Raw genomic sequence first — 19,973 nt, 5'->3', positions numbered from 1 at the left:
TATATGTGGTACAGTATCAGATAGGTCATCTAGCCTCTATACCTACACAACCTCCATGATATATGTGGTAGAGTATCAGATAGGTCATCTAGCCTCTATACCTACACAACCCCCGTGGTGGCCACCTGTCACAAGAAAGGAGGGAAGAAGAAGCCTTCTCACCTTGAACGGAAGCATCAATATTACTGTTAATTAGTAAGAGGATGACAATCCAAAGTGTGCTGCGTCAGTGTGATCAATGAGTAGATGTGAACCATCGTACATTTGTAAAGATGTTCAAAGACCAGGATTAAATCTGGTCTTCAGCAACTCATGTTTGTCGTAACAGGAAGGTGACGGGTTTGGGTGGTCGGGCACACATGATCCAACCATTAATCAGAATGTGGTACCAGTTGTTAAAGCCACAGTTAATGGCAAAATCCATGAAAGAAACTTTCCAACCTTTTAGGGAATTTAAATGCTGAAATATTAAATGGCAAGCTTGCTAATTGTTTATCGACGTAACATCGTTCAAAGTAGTTTAAAAGTTTTACCCATTTCTGAACTACATCCATAGAACAGAGTAATTCTTGTGAAAATAAGACAAGCTCAATACGTAGCTTACTACAACACAGGAAAGAGACGCCTATTCGATGGAAACATCATATGTACGGTGGTTAATGTATGTCTAGGAAGTGACATACTATAAGTAAATTGTGTGAATTTAAGTTAACTTCGAGCGGTTTTCATATCAAAAACTGAACGCATCCATGTCAAAGGGCAGCACACATGCGCAGTGATACACAAAGATATACACCAATATCTCCCTTTGTGATCTTTTCACTTTTCACTAAGCCAAAGAGTCCAGTATAATGATGGAATTTTGAATCAAAACCTTTCACTTCAAGAGATCTTCAAAAGGACAATAATGACAAGCAAAATATGGTGACATTAATTAAGATGACGGAATTGTAGTCAAACAGCTGTCACTTCAAGACATATTATCCCGATTAAGTCAAAGGACAATCATTTCATAACATCCAAAATATGGTAGCATTACTGTTCTAGAGGTTATTGCATTGAAAGTAAGCAGGATTAACAGATGAATTTGGGGGAATTCCATATCATATCATTTATAAAATCGTACTTAATGCCTACATTTACCTGGCTCGAGAAGCGTATATTGCACAACAGGTTATTCTAAAGATTAATAATAACATTTGGAAGGAGGTTTTGTTATGAAGGTCAATGTACCTGAGATGATGTTTTACCTTCTGATGAAGATACGACGAGCAAGTATGTCTTGTATAATAATGAAATCAAAATTGATGGTTAGCATATTATTTTCCAACAATGACATTGAAAGGGTACAGCATTCGTACATGATATCATTTATGATACGGAGAAACATAATCGCGACATTGACATTTTAACAGCTTCATCCCTTTGTCCCGTTAAATATTTGAACTGGAGAATGAAATATAAAAATTAGCATCTCAAGCCAAGTGGATAGGAGTGAATAGGGGGAGAGGGAGAATGAAGGACTGACTTTATGCTAACAAGGTCATGTGCACTTACTAATACAAGACCAAGTGTGTTTCAAATTGTAGGGCAATCAACCAGAGAAAGTAGGTGCTATAAATAGACTGCCTTTCTGTAAAACTGAGAGCAATGCAGTCACTCCGAGATATGTCAATACACGAAAGACTTGTCTACATGGACGTATAGAGCATGGGCGCAGAGAACGTGGGACCAAGTCACTTTCAGTGGGGAGCAGGCTTAAATTATTCCTGAGAAACTCACCCTCGCGGACTTGCCTCACATGTGTCAACGCAGGGGAAACAGATGGCGTCAACTACTTCAGTCTTTCTTCACGACGTCTACGATCAGTACACATCTCACAGATACGTAAGAACTGAATGAGGGAGTGAGTTTTACGCCGCACTCAGCAATATTCCAGCTATATGGTGGCGGTCTGTAAATAGAATCTGGACCTGACAATCCAGTGATCAACTGCATGAGCATCGATCTATGCAATTGGGAACCGATGACATGTGTCAACCAAGCCAGCGAGCCTGACCGCCCGATCCCGTTATTCGCCTCTTACGACAAGTTTGGGTTACTGAAGAACAATTCCTAACCCGGATCTTCACGGGGGGATCAGTAAGAAGAATTAAACCACAACACATGATCGAAACATTTCAGATGTAAGGATGAGTCATGTAAAGACTTACCCAAGAGTACCTGATAATCAAGAAAGATGGATAGAAGAAACGTTTATTATATAAAGATGATACTAGCGAGATTGAATTTCAAATTATCGATATGAGAGATGGTTCGGTTCAAAGTAGGTTTTATGAAAATAAGAACACATCATACATATAAGCCACAAAACACTATCCACATCTTTCAGAAATCTTTGCTAAACGCAGAGTGGACTGTAAGATTCCGACTACATCATGAGCATGTCTTTTTAGGATTACACACACACACACACACACGCACGCACGCACGCACGCACACACATACACGCACACACAAACACACAAACGTATATAACTGTCTCTTGGGGAATATATGCTAATCTTTTTTGTTACGGTTTAGAGATTACTGAGATAAAAGGCCTATGTGGCTCCTATAACCAGTGAAATATAACACAGTCAAGTCTACAATATTCAATTATATATTGAATAAGCAAGGTTACAATGAATGACAGTCACAAATCCAATATATTGGGTCACAAATCTAAAATATTAACTCACCAAGTCTTCATGTTCCCAGTAAAAACAGATGTACTGATTGAAGACCGTTGACAGCTGTTGAAAGTTCAATGTAAACGAGGCCTCTTGAAACGTAGATGTTAGCTAACAGATGAGCGTAAATCCAAAGTCGCCCCCCATACATCTCAACAACCATTCCTTACATAACAATTATACAGTTTTTCCAGCAAAAAACATGCAACGCTACGATCTTCTCACAGCTTCCACAATCCAACCAGAAGCAAAACAAACAAAGGGAGGCAACTCCTCAGCGCACTCTCATCAGTGAAATTACATAGTCCAAGTTTAAGATGGGAGGTCACACCAACATTCAGCACCTCAAACTTTTGTGACCCATAATAACTAAACGTTAATTAATGTGACATTATAAGCAACAAAAATACATTCCCATAACAAAATACATGTTTCAACTGAATAGCCTACCTGTAGATATGAATGTAAATGTTCAACGCAAATAGCTGCACTATTTAGTAAAGAACTATGATAAGCACCAAAATTAATGTTCAAACTAAATGGTTACATTACACATCAAAAGAAATGTTCAAACCAAACGTAAATGTTCACACCAAATGGCTGGATTACATAGTAAGGTAAATATTCAACCCTAATGTCTTTATTACATATTAAGGTATATGTTCAAAGCAATGGTTTAACAGTATAGCAAAGTAAATTGTATACCAAATAGCTATAATATTTTACAATATATGTGCAAGACAAACAACTGACACATGTTACAATATATTAACAAATCAAATCGGTTTAATATATATATTTGAATGGCGACAATACATATATTGCAAAAACATATTCATCTCTTAATTTGTAATGACTCATACCGACCGACAATACACAGACTATCAATGAATATGACCTCTTTTAGATGTAACGTCTCACACCGCGGATGGAACATAGACCATCACATCGTATGGATGGCGCAAATAATATAAACCCCTAGACATCCAGCGTCTAATACAGGGGGATGGCACAAATACCATGACCCCCTAGACATGTAGCGTCTCAAACAGGGGAATGACACAAATACCATTACCCCTAGACATCCAGCGTCTCATATGGGGGGATGACACAAATATCATGACCCCTTAGGCATGTAGCGTCTCATACAGGGGCATGGCACAAATATCATGACCCCTTAGGCATGTAGCGTCTAATACAGGGGCATGGCACAAATATCATGACCCCTTAGGCATGTAGCGTCTCATACAGGGGCATGGCACAAATACCATGACCCTCTAAATATGCAGCGTCTCATACAGGGGGATGACACACATATCATGACCCCTTAGGCATGTAGCGTCTCATACAGGGGGCCCCGGGATGACACAACTATCATGACCCCCAGGGATGTAGCGTCTCATACAGGGGCATTGCACAAATATCATGACCCCCTAGACGTGCAGCGTCTCATACAGGGGCATGGCACAAATATCATGACCCCTTAGGCATGTAGCGTCTCATACACAGGGGGCAGCACACGGCGCATCTTCTCGTACACGTGATCCGGTTGGGTAACACTTGTTATTTCATCTCCAGCATCTGTCGGGTCATTCTGGTAGGTGGGGTTTCGCACGGCACCAGCAGCAACGCCTGTCTTCTTCTGCTTGTCCGTCATCACCATTCTGTAAACAAGTTGTTAACATGTTAACTCGTATTATTTGCTGACGTGTACGCAAGCAAATATTCGATTTATGAAGATAATTCAATTCTATGTAAAACTTTATTTCATCCTCATTTTAATGTCGACTAATTTGAAAACCACAGTGACAATAATATATATATATATATATATATATATATATATGTATATGTATATGTATATATATATATATATATATATATATATATATATATATATATATATATTAATCCGAATTTTATTTTTGAACAATGAGTGAATTTTAACTGAAGGAGTGAGTGAGTTGGCTTTTACGCCGCGTTTATCAATATTGCAGCAATATCATGGCGGGTTTTAACTGAATAAAAAACTTGACTTTTCTTTCTTGTGGGTCCCTATGTTCTAACCTTAATGAAAGAATATTGGTTTCTATGGTTACCTTCTACATCTGACCAGGAGGATCACGAGAACCACCACCACCAATCCCAGAAAGACACATACAGACACCAGCGCCCAGACAACAAGGTTCCAATCTACAGTACAACATGGCAGGTAGACATATTAACAACCACACACCATGTGCTGGTGTGGTCCTGTGCATGGTAGGTAGACATATTAACAACCACAAACCATGAGGTGGAGTGGTCCTGTGCATACAGTCAAGGTCACAAATCAAAACGTTGGAGTGAGTTTTCTGTAAGCTGGCATGATTAACCCAATTACTGTTCAAATCATTAACTGAACGTACCTAACAACCTAGTAAGTATGAATCAGCAATAGATCAATAACACAATACAATGTAGAACAAACGAGCCACGATTCCGACGAAAGTGCAAATTCAAATCCGAAAGGCTCTTGCTGGACCAACGTTACAACATTTGAGAAACTGGATGCCGTTGTATAAAGCGATCTTAGCGCTAAGGTGATCGTCACTAGCACTCCAATAACATAGACTTAAGACTAGCGTGGCGCTAATTATAAGGTTGTTTTAACAACGGCACCCTGCAGAAAGAAGAGGTTATTTATTTAGAAATGGCACGCGCTCATTATGACGTCACGTCGTAACAAAACAGACAGCAGCCAATCATTTAGGAAATATGCTGCCATGTTATAATTGTCATATACAAGACATAAAATGTTTGCATTTTTATAATTCTATCCATTTTGGCTGTAATAGGAGATATGGCTGGAGCTGTGCTGCGGACGACATTTGTTTTTTATAATAACATACACATTAAACAGTCCACTGTATAATCAACAACCTGCGATGTTTGTTCCAGCCTGGAAGGTAGATTGAACCCAGCAACACTGGCGGAACCATGTAATAAAAGCATTTTCGTGATAACTAGGTTCATTGTTTATACCTTCATGGTATAATTCTTGTACCACGTTTCCGGCTTGACACGTGCCAGTAGACAGGTGGCGCCGCCAACACACTGGTCACACAGTTTCCGGCAGCGCTCACCGTAGGTACCATTTGGACATACTTTAAAAAAATACGCCATGCGTGAAGAATTGATTACCCATAGTTAACACACTGAATTCATATTCATATCGTTTAGGTACTAAGTGGATCCAGTGGACAGGTAAGCACCCGGATGCATTATGGGAAGGTAAAAAACCGAAATAACTCCACGTGCGTTGAGACAATAAAGGACAGCATCACGTGCACGCAACTTTAACCTAACACTGATGGCCCGACCAATCATCGCGTTAAAGCATGACCATGTCCCAGTCATCTAAAGACGCTCACCACCTTGGCCTGAATTATATATCAGGTAATTTCAACGGCAGACTACGATATTATCTTTGTTCAAGATAAGAAAGCAACTCAACAAAAACTATAGTCGTAAATCTTTAGCTGAACATAGAACACCGTCGCAACACTGTAGTTGAACAAACATCACTGTCGTAATTCTGTAGCTTGATATTGTTCACTGTGTTCAGTCTATAGTTTAGTACAGATCAGTGTCGTAACTCTATAGTGTAACTCAGACTACAGTCGTGACGTACTTGTTTCGGATAGACTTCTGAGTGGCAGATAGTGTAGCAGATAATGCTGTCGTAATTCTGTACTTTAACAAAGACTACTGTCGTAACTCTACAGTTTAACACAAACTGTGATTTGAGTACCATACACATTATACATTGCAACCAACACCCATGTTCAAGTGGACGCTAACTCAAACAGCTCCACCGAATGCTAATAACACAGCTTTTTCACAGTGCCTTTGCCGGAGAGCTTCTGAACAATTTGTTGGAATTAAGTTTATTATAATCAGTACTATTATCTATTATAACTCCTTCATACACACCAGTAGTACACGTGTCGCCAATCCAGCCAGTGTCACACCCATCTGCACAATGGCCATCGATGTTGTCACAAGCACTTCCATTGACGCATTTCCCACATTCCCGGGTGCACATCCGACCATACCACCCAGAGGGACAACCTGTTGAACGATACACAGATACAGCACGTTAACACTGTGTGACAGAGATACACAGCCGATCATACCACCCAGAGGGACAACCTGTTGAACGATACACAGATACAGCACGTTAACACTGTGTGACAGAGATACACATCCGACCATACCACCCAGAGGGACAACCTGTTGAACGATACACAGATACAGCACGTTAACACTGTGTGACAGAGATACACAGCCGACCATACCACCCAGAGGGACAGCCTGTTGAACGATACACAGATACAGCACGTTAACACTGTGTGACAGAGATACACATCCGACCATACCACCCAGAGTGACAGCCTGTTGAATGATACACAGATACAGCACGCTAACACTGTGGGACAGAGATACACATCCGACCATACCACCCAGAGGGACAACCTGTTGAACGATACACAGATACAGCACGTTAAGACTGTGTGACAGAGATACACATCCGACCATATCATTCAGAGGGACAACCTGTTTTGAACGATACACACATACAGCACGTTAACACTGTGTGACAGAAATACACATCCGACCATACCACCCAGAGGGACAGCCTGTTGAACGATACACAGATACAGCACGTTAACACTGTGTGACAGAGATACACATCCGACCATACCACCCAGAGGGACAGCCTGTTGAACGATACACAGATACAGCACGTTAAGACTGTGGACAGAGATACACATCCGACCATACCACCCAGAGTGACAGCCTGTTGAACGATACACAGATACAGCACGTTAAGACTGTGTGACAGAGATACACATCCGACCATATCATTCAGAGGGACAACCTGTTTTGAACGATACACACATACAGCACGTTAACACTGTGTGACAGAAATACACATCCGACCATACCACCCAGAGGGACAGCCTGTTGAACGATACACAGATACAGCACGTTAACACTGTGTGACAGAGATACACATTCGACCACACCACCCAGAGGGACAGCCTGTTGAACGATACACAGATACAGCACGTTAACACTGTGTGACAGAGATACACATCCGACCATACCACCCAGATTGACAGCATGTTGAACAATGCACAGATACAGCACGTTAACACTGTGTGACAGAGATACACATCCGACCATACCACCCAGAGTGACAGCCTGTTGAATGATACACAGATACAGCACGCTAACACTGTGGGACAGAGATACACATCCGACCATACCAATTTCCAGAGGGACAACCTGTTGAACGATACACAGATACAGCACGTTAAGACTGTGTGACAGAGATACACATCCGACCATACTCCTCATTCAGAGGGACAACCTGTTTTGAACGATACACACATACAGCACGTTAACACTGTGTGACAGAAATACACATCCGACCATACCACCCAGAGGGACAGCCTGTTGAACGATACACAGATACAGCACGTTAACACTGTGTGACAGAGATACACATCCGACCATACTGACCCAGAGAGCGACAGCCTGTTGAACGATACACAGATACAGCACGTTAAGACTGTGGGACAGAGATACACATCCGACCATACCACCCAGAGTGACAGCCTGTTGAACGATACACAGATACAGCACGTTAAGACTGTGTGACAGAGATACACATCCGACCATATCATTCAGAGGGACAACCTGTTTTGAACGATACACACATACAGCACGTTAACACTGTGACAGAAATACACATCCGACCATACCACCCAGAGGACAACCTGTTGAACGATACACAGATACAGCACGTTAACACTGTGTGACAGAGATAACAGCTGACCATACCACCCAGAGTGACAGCCTGTGGAACGATGTACACAGATACAGCACGTTAACACTGTGTGACAGAGATACACATCCGACCATACCACCCAGAGGACAACCTGTTGAACGATACACAGATACAAAGCACGTTAACACTGTGTGATAGAGATACACATCCCACCCGCATAGGACTGGCCAGTTGAACGACAACCTACGTTGAATTGTGTGACAGATACACATCCGACCACTACCCGATACATGCTGAACACAGATACGGCACGTTAACACTGTGGGGTGACAGAGATACACATCCGACCATATCACCCAGAGTGACAGCCTGTTGAAATGATACACAGATACAGCACGCGTTAACACTGTGGGACAGAAATACACATCCGACCATACCACCCAGAGGGACAACCTGTTGAACGATACACAGATATGGCTATGAAGACCGTGTGACAGAGATAACAGCCGACTATATGAGGGACAATGTTTTGATGACGATACACAGATACAGCACGTTAACACTGTGTGACAGAAATACACATCCGATACACCCAGAGGGACAGCTCATTGAACAACGCACACATACAGCACGTTAACATGTGGGACGGAAATACACAGCCGACCATACCACCCAGAGGGACAGCCTGTTGAACATCGATCCAATCATATTCAGATACAGCGCGTTAACTGTGTGACAGAGATACAGACTTCTCTGCACGTGAACGATACGAATAAGACATATAAGCACGTCTAACGCTGTGTGACAGAGATACACATCCGACCATATACCACCCAGAGTGACAGCCTGTTGAATGATTTGATACAGCATTAACACTGTGGGACAGGAGATGCACATACCATACCAGAGGGACAGCCTGTTGAACGATACACAGATACAGCACGTTAAGACTGTGTGACAGAGATACAGATCCGACCATACCACCTAGAGTGAGTAGAGCTGTTGAACGATACACAGATACAGCACGTTAACACTGTGTGACAGAGATACACATCCGACCATACCACCCAGATTGACAACAGCATGTTGAACAATGCACAGATACAGCACGTTAACACTGTGGGACAGAGATACACAGCCGACCATACCACCTAGAGGGACAGCCTGTTGAACAATGCGTATCATACAGCACGTTAACGCTGTGTGAATACATCATCGACCACATACCAATTTTAGAGGGACAAGCCTGTTGAACAATGCACAGATACAGCACGTTAACACTGTGTGACAGAGAGCACAGCCGACCATACCACCCAGATAACCAACCTGTTGATTGACACACAGATACAGCAGCACGTTAACACTGTGGACAGAGATACACATCCGACCATACCACCCAGAGTGACAGCCTGTTGAATGATACACAGATACAGCACGTTAACACTGTGGGACAGAAATACACATCCGACCATACCACCCAGAGGGACAACCTGTTGAACGATACACAGATACAGCACGTTAAGACTGTGTGACAGAGATACACACCTGACCATACCACTAAGAGTGACAGCCTGTTGAACGATTGATGACAGATACAGCATGTTAACACTGTGGGACAGAGATACACAGCCGACCATACCAATCTTGCAGAGGACAGCCTGTTGAACAATGCACACATACAGCACGTTAACACTGTGTGACAGAGATACACAGCCGACCATACCACCCAGAGGGACAGCCTGTTGAACAATGCACACATACAGCACGTTAAGACTGTGTGACAGAGATACACATCCGACCACACCACCCAGAGGGACAGCCTGTTGAACGATACACAGATACAGCACGTTAACACTGTGTGACAGAGATACACATCCGACCATACCACCCAGATTGACAGCATGTTGAACAATGCACAGATACAGCACGTTAACACTGTGGGACAGAGATACACAGCCGACCTTAATACCACCCAGAGGGACAGCCTGTTGAACAATGCACACATACAGCGCGTTAACACTGTGCGACAGAGATACACAGCCGACCACCACCTAGATAACCAACCCGTTGATTGATACGTTAGATACAGCACGTTAACACTGTGGGACGAGATACACATCCGACCATACCAATTTAGAGTGACAGCCTGTTGAATGATACACAGATACAGCACGTTAACACTGTGGGACAGATATACATCCGACCATACCGCCCAGAGGGACAGCCTGTTGAACGATACACAGATACAGCACGTTAACACTGTGTGACGAAATACACATCCGACCATACCACCCAGAGGGACAACCTGTTGAACGATTACACACATACAGCACGTTAACACTGTGTGACAGAGATACACATCACCAAGAGTGCAGACTGACCATACCACCCAGAGTGACAGCCTGTTGAACGATACACAGATGACAGCATGTTAACACTGTGGGACAGAGATACACAGCCGACCACCACCAGAGGGACAGCCTGTTGAACAATGCACACATACAGCACGTTAACACTGTGTGACAGAGATACACAGCCGACCTTACCAATCCCAGAGGGACAGCCTGTTGAACGATGCACATACAGCACGTTAACACTGTGTGACAGAGATACACATCCGACCATACCACCCAGAGGGACCCAGATTGACAGCATGTTGAACAATGCACAGATTGACAGCATGTTGAACAATGCACAGATACAGCACGTTAACACTGTGGGACAGAGATACACAGCCGACCATACCACCCAGAGGGACAGCCTGTTGAACAATGCACACATACAGCACGTTAAGACTGTGTGACAGAGATACACATCCGACCATATCATTCAGAGGGACAACCTGTTTTGAACGATACACACATACAGCACGTTAACACTGTGTGACAGAAATACACATCCGACCATACCACCCAGAGGGACAACCTGTTGAACGATACACACATACAGCACGTTAACACTGTGTGACAGAGATACACAGCTGACCATACCACTAGGAGTGACAGCCTGTTCTGAACGATACACAGATACAGCACGTTAACACTGTGTGACAGAGATACACATCCGACCATACCACCCAGATTGACAGCATGTTGAACAATGCACAGATACAGCACGTTAACACTGTGGGACAGAGATACACAGCCGACCATACCACCCAGAGGGACAGCCTGTTGAACAATGCACACATACAGCACGTTAACACTGTGGGACAGAGATACACAGCCGACCATACCACCCAGAGGGACAGCCTGTTGAACAATGCACAGATACAGCACGTTAACACGGTGTGACAGAGATACACAGCCAACTATACCACCCAGATTGCCAGCCTGTTGAACGATACACAGATACAGCACGTTAACACTGTGTGACAGAGATACACATCCGACCATACCACCCAGAGTGACAGCCTGTTGAATGATACACAGATACAGCACGTTAACACTGTGGGACAGAGATACACATCCGACCATACCACCCAGAGGGACAGCCTGTTGAACGATACACAGATACAGCACGTTAACACTGTGTGACAGAGATACACATCCGACCATACCACCTAGAGTGACAGCCTGTTGAACGATACACAGATACAGCACGTTAACACTGTGGACAGAGATACACATCCGACCATACCACCCAGAGGGACAGCCTGTTGAACCATACACAGATACAGCACGTTAACACTGTGTGACAGAGATACACATCCGACCACACCACCCAGAGTGACAGCCTGTTGAACGATACACAGATACAGCACGTTAACACTGTGTGACAGAGATACACATCCGACCATACCACCCAGATTGACAGCATGTTGAACAATGCACAGATACAGCACGTTAACACTGTGGGACAGAGATACACATCCGACCATACCACCCAGAGTGACAGCCTGTTGAATGATACACAGATACAGTACGTTAACACTGTGGGACAGAGATACACATCCGACCATACCACCCAGAGGGACAGCCTGTTGAACGATACACAGATACAGCACGTTAAGACTGTGTGACAGAGATACACATCCGACCATATCATTCAGAGGGACAACCTGTTTTGAACGATACACACATACAGCACGTTAACACTGTGTGACAGAAATACACATCCGACCATACCACCCAGAGGGACAACCTGTTGAACGATACACAGATACAGCACGTTAACACTGTGTGACAGAGATACACAGCTGACCATACCACTAAGAGTGACAGCCTGTTGAACGATACACAGATACAGCACGTTAACACTGTGGGACAGAGATACACATCCGACCATACCACCCAGAGGGACAACCTGTTGAACGATACACAGATACAGCGCGTTAACACTGTGTGACAGAGATACACAGCTGACCATACCACCCAGATTGACAGCCTGTTGAACGATACACAGATACAGCATGTTAACACGGTGTGACAGAGATACACAGCCGACCATACCACCCAGAGGGACAGCCTGTTGAACAATGCACAGATACAGCACGTTAACACGGTGTGACAGAGATACACAGCCGACCATACCACCTAGATAACCAGCCTGTTGATTGATACACAGATACAGCACGTTACCACTGTGGGACAGAGATACACATCCGACCATACCACCCAGAGTGACAGCCTGTTGAATGATACACAGATACAGCACGTTAACACTGTTGGACAGAGATACACATCCGACCATTCCACCCAGAGGGACAGCCTGTTGAACGATACACAGATACAGCACGTTAACACTGTGTGACAGAGATACACATCCGACCATATTATTCAGAGGGACAACCTGTTTCGAACGATACACACATACAGCACGTTAACACGGTGTGACAGAGATACACAGCCGACCATACCACCCAGATTGCCAGCCTGTTGAACGATACACAGATACAGCACGTTAACACTGTGTGACAGAGATACACATCCGACCATACCACCCAGAGTGACAGCCTGTTGAATGATACACAGATACAGCACGTTAACACTGTGGGACAGAGATACACATACGACCATACCACCCAGAGTGACAGCCTGTTGAACGATACACAGATAAAGCACGTTAACACTGTGTGACAGAGATACACAGCCGACCATATCATTCAGAGGGACAACCTGTTCTGAACGATACACACATACAGCACGTTAACACGGTGTGACAGAGATACACAGCCGACCATACCACCCAGAGGGACAGCCTGTTGAACGATACACAGATACAGCACGTTAACACTGTGTGACAGAGATACACATCCGACCATACCACCCAGAGGGACAGCCTGTTGAACGATACACAGATACAGCACGTTAACACTGTGGGATAGAGATACACATCCAACCATACCAACCAGAGTGACAGCCTGTTGAACGATACACAGATACAGCATGTTAACACTGTGGGACAGAGATACACATCCGACCATACCACCCAGAGGGACAGCCTGTTGAACAATGCACACATACAGCACGTTAACACGGTGTGACAGAGATACACAGCCGACCATACCACCCAGAGGGACAGCCTGTTGAACAATGCACACATACAGCACGTTAACATGGTGTGACAGAGATACACAGCCGACCATACCACCCAGAGGGGCAGCCTGTTGAACAATGCACACATACAGCACGTTAACACTGTGTGACAGAGATACACAGCCGACTATACCACCCAGAGGGACAGCCTGTTGAACGATACACAGATACAGCACGTTAACACTGTGTGACAGAGATACACATCCGACCATACCACCCAGAGGGACAGCCTGATGAACGATACACAGATACAGCACGTTAACACTGTGGGATAGAGATACACATCCAACCATACCAACCAGAGTGGCAGCCTGTTGAACGATACACAGATACAGCATGTTAACACTGTGGGACAGAGATACACAGCCGACCATACCACCCAGAGGGACAGCCTGTTGAACAATGCACACATACAGCACGTTAACACGGTGTGACAGAGATACACAGCCGACCATACCACCCAGAGGGGCAGCCTGTTGAACAATGCACACATACAGCACGTTAACACTGTGTGACCCGACAGAGATACACAGCCGACTATACCACCCAGAGGGACAGCCTGTTGAACAATGCACACATACAGCACGTAAACACGGTGTGACAGAGATACACAGCCGACCATACCACCCAGAGGGACAGCCTGTTGAACAATGCACACATACAGCACGTTAACACTGTGTGACAGAGATACACAGCCGACCATACCACCCAGAGGGACAGCCTGTTGAACAATGCACACATACAGCACGTTAACACTGTGGGACAGAGATACACAGCCGACCATACCACCCAGAGGGACAGCCTGTTGAACAATGCACACATACAGCACGTTAACACGGTGTGACAGAGATACACAGCCGACCATACCACCCAGAGGGACAGCCTGTTGAACAATGCATACATACAGCACGTTAACACGGTGTGACAGAGATACACAGCCGACCATACCAACCAGAGGGGCAGCTTGTTGAACGATACACAGATACAGCACGTTACCACTGTGTGACAGAGATACACGTCTTAACCTGCAGTAAATCCACAATCAATGTTTCAGTTGTCAACGTATGCCCACAGCAGATCAAAAGATATGTACTAATGTCTTAATAATGTACTAATGTACAATATACGTTTTACCATATGTCCTGAAGACAGTAGCACGTATGCCCCCAAGAATGGATGTGTTAAAGTACACATAGGAGCGTGGCCCACAGCCTCCAGTAAGTACATCTACTGTGCCCCTGTAAGGAAATTCAATAGTCAGTTCATGGCAATATCTTGTCTTGTAGACGAAAGGTAAGTTTCAACATCGTTCTGGACGTGTACATATTTATAATGCAATTGGTATTCCGTAAATGAATGATAATTTATTTTTTCTTCAGTGACGCAAAACAGCTGATGTATTGTTAAGTGGCAGTAAAGCGTGTTCATGTTTATTGTTATGACTGAAAATTATATACCGTAATTGTTTAATGGCAAGCGCGCACACTCACACCCACAAACATGCATACGCATTTCAATACTGTGTCTGAATACAACGTAATGGATATTACATATGAGCCTCCATGTAACATTTACCTGTCTCCATAAGGCCCAGCATACAGAACACCTTCGAACTCATGAACAGACAGATATACAGTGTCGTTACGGTACACAGTGGTAACGTTCGTCTCCAAGTCCAGGGATCCCAAAGTGCTCACTGAAGTGTCGGCGTAGTACAATCTGTGACCTGCGACAGAAGACGCCGTGTTCGTATCTGAGACAGCTGCCATACTTGAATTGATAAATAGCAATAAACCTAAATCACTTGTCCATTATTGTTCCAGCTAAATAAGGACCAGTAAGTCTTTCGTCAGAAAAACGACATCTTTGGAAGCCTGGGAGATGTTTTGTATACTGGCCACATAAAGAAACTGTGCACACGGAAAATATAAAGATAGACAGACAGTGTCTTTATACATAAATAAAGGTGTGAACATAGCAAGTATTGGAGACAATCAAACCCTCATGCAGGTGCCAGGCGACGTGACGTCATGGATAGTGGCCTATGGAGTTACAATGTGTTACTGCACGTGCAGCCTGTGCAGCTGCACACAACATGTAAAACTCAGAAATTGCTGTCACTGTCGAAAGCTTGATCTTTGGTCATTCAAACGTTCACAAATTCACATGAGAATTCATGTGCACATCATGCCAAAATTAACATCTGCTCAACGTCACGAAACCATTGCAATGGTTCGAGCAGGCATGAGCCAACAACAGGTGGCAGCACATTTCCAATGCCATCGTAACACGATATCTGCATTGGTCAGTTGTTATGGAAACAGTAATGACGTGGCCGACCACCCACGTTTTGGGCGTCCCCGAGTAAGGACGCCAAGACAGGACAGATGGATTCAGGTGAATAATCTCAGACACAGGTTCCAGACGGCAGTGACCACGTCCCAAACCATTCCCCAGGCCTTCAATGATCATTTGGTAGCCTATATGCGTCGTCGATGCACTGATGTGCTTCACGCGCATGGTGGTCATACCCGTTATTGACTTTGAGACTTCGTCGTGTGACCCCCTACTCAACTTTGAACTTCTGACGTCATCGTTACGGGTATTGTTCATGTTCTTTTGACATGTTGTTGTGGCCCGATACATAAGTTTATAAAGCGTCTACATCATGTCGTCTTTTCTGTGTTGTATTCCAATTCTGAAGGAATTTTCTGTGTGCACAGTTTCTTTATGTGGCTAGTATATTTCTGGGTCTTGCACTGAGGATGGGACCTTTTAAACTAAACCTTATTGTAGTAATGGATAGATCGAGTCCAAAACACGGTCATCTGTCGCTACCCATTCTCTGCTTTGTAAATCCATCTGTTTATTATTTTAGATAATATCTTTAAAAGGAAAAATGAACCCAACAAAACATCGAAAAGGTTACCAGCTCGAGTTTTTATTATTTTTTACTTTGGTAAAAAACAAGAGTGACAAATCAGCTTCATTGACGGAGTGATTTCCTAGAGATATTTAAGATTTATTCTAAAAAATGTGACTCTCTAATTGTCTTTTATATTCAAATCCGCAGATGTTGAAAGATAAGGATTCTGGGCAAGGTTGAATAAGTAACCGCCTAAACAGCAAAACGTGTGTACTTACCTTCCGAGTCAAACATCATACCAAAATGGTTGCCATTCTTTTTGTTTAGTAGGGTGACAAAGTCACTCCCGTCGTAGTTCATCATTGTGATTTTTGCGGTAAATGCTAGAAACAACTTCCTGCAATGTAAAAGAGTATTTCAACAGTTTGCTTTTCGCCGGTTGTCAAATCATTGTTGGCATACCTACTTTACACGGCTTTAACTTGAATCTGTTATTTAAATTTTAGTTGACTTTAATTCTTACTTGTTCCGAGTGTCAATAGCGATTCCCCATACAAGTGAATTTTCAGTCGGAACCTTTGTCAGGATCTTTGTGTCCATGTTTATCTTCCACAAGGAGCTATTATCATCATCCTTAAGGTCGAACACAAAGACTGCCCTTAGTTCGGGATCAAGGGCCATTCCATATAAACCTAAAAAGTTGAACCAAAATAGTACTTCTTTAAATACAATCACAAAAACGATACACACATCTGCTGAACTGAAGGTATCAAATATCTTTACATCCTTACCTCTGGAGACGTTCACCCACGTTTCGTAGTCTTCTCCTGAAGACTTGACCCTACAAACAGACATGAGAGCATGGTCGGACCAGTAGACGTAGTCCTCTACCGGGTCGTATACAGGGCATCTGGGGTTGGGGGTGTGGATCGGGAGAACACTGCAGCTGGACCTGCCATCCAGGGTGCATCGGTACACGCTCCCGTTGACTTCTAAACGTGCACCACTGTCTGTGATAAACATTATCTTTTCTGTCGCTGAAAATGAAGAAATAACTATTATAATTCTTAAATCGACGCCCTTTGGAGCATTTAGTTGTTTCGCCGTAATAAGCGACCTGGATATTAACCTCAAATATAAGTACAAGGCTAAGTTCGTATATCTTGGGCTGGCTGCGTAGGTCCCTATCATCACATTTTTCGTCAAAAACCACATGCGAACCAGCCTATACTGTACGTGTAGTATATTCATTCACTGTGTAAATAATACCACGGAGATAATTCTGGTGTGGCTGGCTCTATCAAAACAAATATATTGATATAAATACATATATATTCAGAGTGACAAAAATAGGACTGTACAGTGTGTTTGATAACAAACAGTCCCGCCTGATTAACATAAGGAAGTATGGATTCAATATGAGAGTCATAATATTTCCGTATGATAGATTTGCAGTGTAGGCTATGATAAGTGGGTTATGTTGCATTGTGATGTAGGTTTCGACTGGGTTCATGTTAGGCTTTATGAAGGAAGTTAAGTAATATAATGCGCAAGTGGGAAACACGACTTGTTTGTCTGGAGCTACGTCTTTGCGATTGTATATTTACAACAATTACATAGAGTTCCTTATTATATTACACTCCCTTGCTTTAACCTGAATTGTGTCATATTGTTACATTCCAAATTATGTGTTGTATCCAACAAATATATGCCAGGAACCGATGGAAGGATGGACAGATCGGATGGCATAAATGCTGCGCCATGCTGGATGCAGGTTAACTAGACAAATTGGTCCTAAATATACCGTGACAGTGATTCCCGACACACAGAGCAATGTTGCATCTGTATCACTACCTCCTAGAAACGTGGGATGTGGGCAAAGCAGGTCAAGACTTGTCACATATTCACCTGACGAGCTTTTGGTACCGAGGATCCATGGTACATGGAATATCTACAAAAGTTCTACTGCTACTTACAACACAGCCCAGAGACATAAAGTACTGAAGTTCCAACTTACCATTATTAGATTCAGCGGCAGCGCTCAGAAGTGCAAGGGCACACAAGACGAAGATAAGTGTAGTGTCCGCCATGATGTCACAGCAGTATATCTACCCACACCAGCCTGGAATACGGGTATCTCAACTCTGCTCAACTATTTGTGTACGAGGAAGTATATTACGCTTCAGCAAAACTTCCTTTAGATGACAGGGTGACAAAACCTGTCGGGTTGCCAGTAGGCTATCAATGCCGGCCACGCCTGTAACATCAATAATGTATGCGTCATGTGTCATTGTGAGGTTTGAACAGTATGCGATAGATGTCATATCAACTCGCACTGCGGTTTTGTGCAGTGTGTTGAGGAGAAGAACAACCCTGCCGACTTCTTCAAAAAGTCACGTGCATCCGAAGAATTAAGTTGTTCGACTCACCATTGTTTTTGGTGCCCAGTACCTCTCAATCTGCTGACTGACATTGGCTGAGAACCCGTGTTTACTGCCAGGACCACAGCCCTTCTGACACTCTGCAGGAATCTACACATTCTCCGGAAAGTTCTTGCTGGGAAAGTTCCTGGGAGATATAATTCGCTGTCTGGGCTGCATGTAAAAGGGGCAAGGGCTCTGAGCTGAGTACGAACCTAACCTGCCTGCAGTGCCTCATTTTGTCCTTTTTGATAAGGCCACCGAATTTATTTTTTGTCATTTTCTGTCCCTTTTGTCAGCAATGTGATGACCAAGATACAGGAAAAGCATGATAAATATGCTCACCTCGCTTTTGAAATGTCTCGCTTGAATTCTAGTCGTCAGGCTGCTGAAAAACATAACAATTATCTGTAAAACATTAAATTTAGCATATTTTGGATTTTAACACAAAATAGGGTTACCGAAACACAATCGTGGAAAGGCAATAGCTACACGTGCAGCTGGGAATCTTGCAATAATGTTGGTACTGTTTCATGGACGAAACTCAGGACAGGGATGGAATACTGTTGCTTAGATACA

The 19,973-nt window shown here is 43.5% G+C and overlaps 1 protein-coding gene across 2 annotated transcripts; it reads right to left on the bottom strand.

Annotated features, from left to right (window-relative positions):
- Window positions 1-2,714: 2,714 nt before the first annotated feature.
- Window positions 2,715-19,204, bottom strand: LOC124270398. 2 transcript variants are annotated; one of them, XM_046705440.1, is made up of 10 exons: window positions 18,992-19,204; window positions 17,766-18,011; window positions 17,498-17,666; window positions 17,253-17,371; window positions 15,684-15,834; window positions 15,243-15,346; window positions 14,650-14,667; window positions 6,708-6,827; window positions 4,832-4,925; window positions 2,715-4,396 (listed from the first exon to the last, which is right to left on the bottom strand). In XM_046705440.1, exons 1-10 carry the CDS (start codon window positions 19,062-19,064, stop codon window positions 4,216-4,218), a joined length of 1,275 nt encoding a protein of 424 aa, XP_046561396.1. In that variant the 5' UTR covers window positions 19,065-19,204; the 3' UTR covers window positions 2,715-4,215. The 2 variants fall into 2 exon arrangements, with proteins under 2 accessions (XP_046561396.1, XP_046561395.1); XM_046705439.1 differs by lacking the exon at window positions 14,650-14,667 and having other exon boundaries at window positions 6,708-6,845; window positions 18,992-19,201.
- Window positions 19,205-19,973: the final 769 nt, after the last annotated feature.

This window comes from Haliotis rubra, unplaced genomic scaffold (assembly GCF_003918875.1).
Source record: "Haliotis rubra isolate DU_JTF1 unplaced genomic scaffold, ASM391887v1 Scf1511, whole genome shotgun sequence".
Taxonomy (NCBI): domain Eukaryota; kingdom Metazoa; phylum Mollusca; class Gastropoda; order Lepetellida; family Haliotidae; genus Haliotis; species Haliotis rubra.
The sequence above is the reverse complement of the archived record's forward strand: the minus strand, read 5'-3'. Positions and strand labels throughout refer to the sequence as shown.